This window comes from Haplochromis burtoni, unplaced genomic scaffold (genome assembly GCF_018398535.1).
Source record: "Haplochromis burtoni strain Fernald_Lab_line unplaced genomic scaffold, NCSU_Asbu1 Contig_1343, whole genome shotgun sequence".
NCBI classification, from domain to species: Eukaryota; Metazoa; Chordata; class Actinopteri; order Cichliformes; family Cichlidae; genus Haplochromis; species Haplochromis burtoni.
This window is the reverse complement of record NW_024583704.1, coordinates 44991-52181: the sequence shown is the minus strand read 5'-3', so window position 1 is coordinate 52181 and position 7191 is coordinate 44991. Positions and strand designations below refer to the sequence as shown.

General features: G+C 39.7%; 1 protein-coding gene across 1 annotated transcript; it reads right to left on the bottom strand.

The window, feature by feature from the left end:
* Positions 1-2: 2 nt before the first annotated feature.
* Positions 3-2525, bottom strand: LOC102308085 (V-set domain-containing T-cell activation inhibitor 1-like; the record flags this gene model as incomplete). The annotated part of the gene is made up of 3 exons (XM_005952299.2): positions 1311-2525; positions 193-528; positions 3-50 (listed from the first exon to the last, which is right to left on the bottom strand). Coding segments are annotated over exons 1-3 (448 nt in total), but the record flags the coding sequence as incomplete, so codon positions are not given.
* Between the last annotated feature and the right edge of the window lie 4666 nt (positions 2526-7191).

Sequence of the window (7191 nt, the reverse complement as noted above, 5' to 3'; positions counted from 1 at the left end):
ACTTCTTTGTCCCTTCTTCTCTCCATCCTCCTCGTCACCTCCCGGCTGCCCTGTAGGTTATAAACAGGTGTCAGACATACGCACCAGCTGCTTTCTACAAAGTCTCATCAACAACATATTTAGAAACAAACATCAACAACCAGGAAGCAGCTTCACCTCTGATCACACACACACTCAACTCTACTCACTCACCTGGAGGATCAAGACTCAGTGTGATATTGCAGACAGATATCCATGAGCGTGTTTTTTCCATGAAGACACGACACTCGTACGTTCCAGTGTCATTAATCGTCACATTCTTCAGATTCAAAGACACGTTTCCATCCTTCATCTGTCTGTCCTGCAGATCCACCCGGTTCTTAAAAGATGGATGCTGGCTGTCATTAAGACTCCGGTCATCTCGGTACAAAAAGACATATTCGTCTCCCAGGTCAGCTCTGCTCCACTCTATCACTATGATGCTGCTGTTTGGAGCTTGGCATGATAAAGTGGTGCTCTGTCCAGTGTCAGCTGTGATGGTTTTCTGGCCTGACAGAAGAAACAACACAGAGCAGCGAGTTCACAAACGTCAGAGACAAAAGGCAATGAAAAAATCCTTAGTTGAAATCCCCACCGCCCCTCCCATTTAACGTCACTTTGCATATGCGCAGTAGAAGAACAGACTCAACTGAGTGCTGACGTGTCAGTTGTGTTAGACGTTAAATAATCACAATTACAGTATTCACCAAAATAATTATGATTATAACTTGCTGTAATTGAGCGGCTTCTCTGCTCAGTTTACTTCTGTTCAACTATTATACGTTTTTACCACGATTATCTTTGAAACTTAACCAAGAAATTATCGGTAATACTGTTTTTAACCAAGTGTCAAAATTGGGCGCTGAATGCTTTCCAACACCGACCCCCTCCAGCTAAGAAATGAACAAAAAAGTTCAGTGTTTAAAAGAAGAAATCGTTGATTTCCTGTACAGTTCAACGTGAAACCGGTTAGATGACGATCGTCTTTAGAGAAACAAAGATTCTGGCAGCACATTTATGTCAAAAAACAGGAAGAAAAGAAGTTAAAAAAGAATCTTGTTTCCAGAAGGAACAAGAATCACAACAATCTATACTTGTGACTATTTCCCAAACTTTCACCAAACTGTGTCGCAGCCCTATAAATCCTAACCACCAAAAACATGTTTGCTACATTATGAAAGTTTGGTAAACTAAAAGTCTTCTTTAATCTGATTTTAGTTTTTTACTTGCATTTTTTGTTGATTTCGAGCTGTTTATAAGCATTTGTCAGAGTGGAAAAATCCAGAGCTCACCTTCAGCGGCAGCAGCTCCGACACAGACGCACAGCAGAATGAACAGTGATACACTTCCAGGCATGTTCGCTCCTCCTCCTCTCCAGCCTTTGGTTCGCCATCTTTATCTCACAAATGTCGCAGAGGAGCGACTTTTCCTCTTGTGCTTTCAGCTTCTACCTGTAGGAGTCACCGCAGAGGATCATCTGCCTGCACTTTACCCGACATCGTCTCCAGTCGCACCAACACTCAGCATCTCCTTCACTACATCCAGAAATCTACTCGGTGGTCTCCTTCTTCAGCATACTTTGTTTAATATAATATAATGTAAATGATATTTTTTTTGTTGTTTTCTTGTTTGATTGATTTTGTGTAACATAAATATATAAGAAATGTATATAAAAATTCTACTTTGTTACGTGTTTTAATTTTCTGGTTAACTGACCAAAGTTACTAGGTAAACATGGTTTAAGTGGGTATTAACACCTCTGTATGGGGGATGGATGTTTTCCCGACTGTTTTATATTTATTTATATGACTAAAACTAGAACTACAGTGTGACAGTGGAACACCAAAGCTGACCTAACATCTGGAATCTAACACAGAAATCTGAGGTGTGTAACATACTGTACTGTTCTCAGTATTTTTCCACTGGTGATGCACAGGGAGTGACTCTGCAGCCAGTTTGAACCAACAACACTGTGCACACACACTGTGTTGTTGGTTCACACTGCTTTGTATATTAGGCTGCTCTGAATGCAAATGTTTGTTAACAAGTCTGTTCCCAGTGGTGTCTCATGTTTCACAGTCAGTTTGCCTGAAGTTTCTGTCAGAGCTGGCTGATTTCTCTAAATGCTAGATCTTTAAGGGCCTCCTTTATTGCCTCCTTTATCAGAGGATACAGTTGAGGATCCTTTGGAAAAGAAAAGGAGATTTGCCATCCCGCAGTTTACAACGAGTCACTATCAGTCAGGCCTGCTGTTTTCTACAGTCTGGTAAACTTAAAGGTGAACTCTGAATGTTACTCGGTGAAAAAGATGATTAAAATGATCAAACTGAAGGTTGGAGTCTAACCTAGTTTAACTCAGGGGAATTTCAATTTTTCTCTCTCTAATGAAACTCATGCAAACCGTTTGATGACATAGATTTAAATAAAAAAGGGCTTTGGTGCCCTCTGGAGGTCCGTGTCTGATTTAACAACTAAGTGAGACTGGTACACACAGGGCAGTCATTACTTTATATTTGCATATGCTGAACATGCTAACTTACAGTTAACACGTATGGATGATGGCAGAAATTCAGTCATCTAGTCTGTAGAAATGCCGAGTATATATATATTTAACAAAGAATTAATTTACTTTTGAAATTATTTTTGATTCCTGTTGATCTGCTCTTTAGTACCATATTAAAACAACTTCTTCAAAGTAAGAAACCCAAAGTACAGTAAAAGGCATAGAAGGAAATCCCCTTGTAGCGGTGCCTGTCCAGGGTTAGTGAAAGAGAAACTGAAACAAAGGAATAAAAACACAGGGTGAAATCCAGAGCCAGCAGATCTCTTGAGGTGCTTCAGTAAGAGATAAATCGTCTGCGATCTTTCTCGTCACTTAACAGGTTGGTGTCAAACTAAAACTTAATTGCATGAAATATGAAACACTTACAATATATATGTTAGATTGTGGATGTTAGTCTAATAATACTGAGTAGTGTAGTGTGCACTGCACACTGCATACAGTGTGCTTGAAAATTTGTATAAATTGTGCCTTACTTCAAAGAAAGAATATAAAAATATTTTTACTCTATTTTAACCAGAATATTGAAATTCATTTAAAGTAAGAAAAGTAAGATACAGTAAAGGCATGGCAGGAAATCCCCTTGTAGTGGTGCCTGTAGAAGGTTGGTAAAAGCGAAACTGAAACAAAGCAATTTTCAAATATTGTTAGATGGTGTTTGTCAGTGTAACAATACAGTGGAGAGAAAAAATGCAGCTTGCTTGGAAATCTTTATAAATTGTGTCTTACTCAAAGAACCAATCTCTAAATAATGTTTAAATCTGCTTTGAACAGATTTTTCTTATCTGATTAAGAAAATGGATGATGATGAAGAAATTCTCCTCAAGAAGCTGAAAGGACTGGTTACAAATATCAAATGGAGCCCAAAGGAGGTCGCTGACTTGTTTGATGCTCTTTTGAAGAGATTTGAGTCATCAGTAAGTGACAAATCACATCTCCTCACATGGATGGTAAAAATGTTGCACTGCATAGAGATTCACTTTATTACTTCAGACTGGAAAAATGAAGATGGAAAAACACTTCTGGAACTAGTCAAAGAAAAAACTGTAACAGATGAAACCTTGAAGGAATATTTAGCCAATGACAGAGAGAAGACTCTGGACAAAATCATTGATGAAATCCGCCAAGAAAAGTTGAACCAGATTGATGAAAACATTTTAAATGATGTCAGAGATATTGTATCAACAGTTCATGAAGGGCGTGATATTCCTGAGGACGGCTCACAGAAGAGTGACCTGAAAACCATCTTAAAGGATCTCTGTTTGGCAGTGGAAAAAACAAAAATTAAAGATACCAAAAAGCCATTTCGGCCACGACTGACACAGATGGTGAGCTGGTGTCTGATGGCTCTTTCAGAAACAGGGCGATTGATTCAGGTTGGCACAGGAGAGGGGAAGTCTTGCATCGTGGCCATGTTTGCAGCTTTTCGAGCTCTGAGAGGAGAAAAAGTCGACATCATGTCAAGTTCATCAGTTCTTGCAGAGAGAGATTGTAAAGAATGGAAAGGATTTTATAAAGAGTTGAATATCACTTCAAATTATAACTGCAAAAGAACAGGAAATGAACTAAAAAAGTGCTATGAGTGTCAAGTTGTTTACGGCACTGCAGAAGACTTTGCTGGTGACTGGCTTCGGCACCACTTCCAAAGGTTGGACATATTAGGGCAGAGGAAATTCCAGTGTGCAGTAGTGGATGAAGTGGATTCCCTGATGCTGGACAAGGGTCATCATGTAGTCTATTTAAGCAGTAACATGCCTGCTTTACAGCATCTCAACCCACTCTTGGCATGTATATGGGCCACTGTTAATCAGTACAAGAAAACTGGCACATATACAACAGTAGGGCCAAAATATCCTTTTTATCAAGTGCTGGAAAACGTGATGAGCAAAGATGGTGATGAGCTCATCATTCGCCAGATAGCAGAGGACACAGGTATACTGTTAAAGGGATCAGTCAAGGACCTGAGAAAGAACCCGAGTCTCTTAAATGAAATGACTAAAAGTGCGACTGCTGACCAGCTGGCTGAGTTCTTTAAAATGATGGAAAGGAAATTTCCATCTTCCCAGTTTGCTCTCCACCTCATAAATAACAATGAAATAGAGGAACTCAAGAAAGAGCTGCAGAGTGAAAATGTGGAAAGCAGAAGAGTGTCACTGCTTTTACTTGATGGTGGCTTCTGTCAGTACATGTACTCTGATCACGACAGTGTGGTGAGAGCTGTAGAAGAGGAAGTAAAGAGATCAATTCATTTTACACCATGTGAACTGAACCAAGCTAAAAGCAGCTGCTACATCCCAGGCTTCTTTTCAGAGCTGGTCAAATCTAAACTAAAAGTCTGGATTGAAAATGCATTTAAAGCTCAACTCATGACAGAGGACCATGAATATGTGATGGAGAAACATGGAATCGTGCCTGTGGACTACAGCTGCACAGGGGTTGTTGAAAACAACATGAAGTGGTCAGATGGACTGCAACAGTTTATTGAAATGAAACATGAGTCAAAGATGAGTGACATGACAGCCATCACAAACTACATGTCTAATGTGGGATTGCTTCAAAAGTATAAAAACCAGTTTGGAAGTCAGATCTACGGGATGTCTGGAACTCTTGGTCAAGAAAAGGAGACTGAGACTTTGCAAAAGATTTATGACGGTATCAAAACCTGTCAGATACCTTCATTCAAACGTAGAAAGCTGTTTGAGGTTGAAGGTGTTGTTGTAGGAGATGAAAAAGAATGGATTAAAAAAATCTGTGATGTTGTCATTGTACAAACCAGACCTACATCATACAGGGATCCTAGAGCTGTACTCATCATCTGTGAGACCATCAAAGGAGCAAAGATGATTCATCGCAGTCTAGGAGACAGAGTCCAGAACAAAAAACTTTATGTAAACAACAACATGGACAACAGTCTGGTCATTTCTAAGGAACTTGAAGCAGGAAGAGTCATCATAGCAACAAACCTCGCTGGCCGTGGAACAGACCTTCAAGTTTCTGACACAGTAAAGGAAGCTGGAGGTTTGTTTGTTGTGCAGACCTTCCTGCCCAAGAATGCTCGTGTAGAGGCGCAGGCATTTGGCCGAACTGCCAGACAAGGATCTCCAGGATCTGCTCAGCTCATTGTCTGTTTGAGTCATCTGGCAGAGCCAATTCAGTTACTGCTTTTAACAAGGAAACTTCACTCTTTATATAGAAATCTAACAGATGTAACTCCGCTTAAACAACATCTGTTTGCAATGCAGTTAAGGACATATCAGCAAAGGAACAGTAATAAAGCATCTGCAGAAATGTCTTCAACACTGAAGGATACTTTGACTAAAAAGTCACAGACGGAAATAAACATAGTTAAAGAGTTCAGAGAGAGCTCGGTGGCTAATGAACTATCAAGCTACTTGGAGTCTCAGATTCCATTCATGAAGAAGAAGGAAGAGCTCTTCAATGATTATCTGGATGTACTAGATGTCGTGTACAAAACTAGCAACAACAAGCCAGAAGCTTCAGATTTATCTGCTCTGAATGAGTTTTGGGGTATGTGGCTACTCACAAGCTTCAGTGCAAAAGACTCTACTGAAGAGTTAAAAAGTAGACTGAAAACAGATCTGGATACTGTGAGGCAGAAACTCAGACAGAGAGAATCACCATCATCAAACCTCTACCACTACATTAGCTTTGGTAATGACCTGCGTGAAAACAGGAAGTTTACAGAGAGCATCAACATGTACACTAAAGCCATTCAGAAGGATCACTGTTGGGGAGCTATTGCATATTACAACCGTGCTTTTACATCTTTGAAGCAGCAAGACAGGAGTCAGAGTCCAGACTGCATCAATCGAGCTCTAGAAGATTTGCAAAATGTACTCAAGTCTGTTCAGCTTCACTGTGACCAACTTGAAGTCACTCACAGGTTTTCAAAACAGCACATTAACAAAGACAACAGAGATTCACTCACAAGACTTGACGAACAATTCATGGCCAGATACAGAGTGTTGGTGTCATTTAAGGAACACATTACAGAAGCCATAAAGAAAGTGGTAAAGGCCAGAGATGTGGGTGGGAAAATAAAAGTGGAAAAGACCACAGTCTATGCACTGGTTTCATTGGTGCACTCTGTGCCATTGAAGATGTTTTCAATGGAATCACTGCATGCACTCCTCTCTAGAGACCCTCTGAAGTGCCTCCAACTCATCAGCAACCCCTCCTTTGATATTCCAAATGAGCTTAAGTCTCTTAAATCTCTGGGCCTGACTCACATCTATACCTTAGACACACTGTTTACAGTGGTAGGCTTTATCGCAAAGATTGGTAGATCCATAATGTCATTCCTTAAATTTGTTCGGTTCCATGGCAGGTAATCAGCTTGAGCAAATAAACAAATAAATACATATCAGGAAACATGTTAGCAGAGATTTTACAGCAGGGGAACGGTGCTTCCTTACAGTGTAGATTTTCTTCATTTATTTTATGACTACATGTAAAAGAAATCATTCATATATGTATGAAGAGTGTGGATTTGCAAAATATCTCAGAATATACATACCGGTATATATACCTTTTATATATCTAAAGATATGTGATATAATTATATACTGTATGCAGTGAGCAAAACCAGTCAT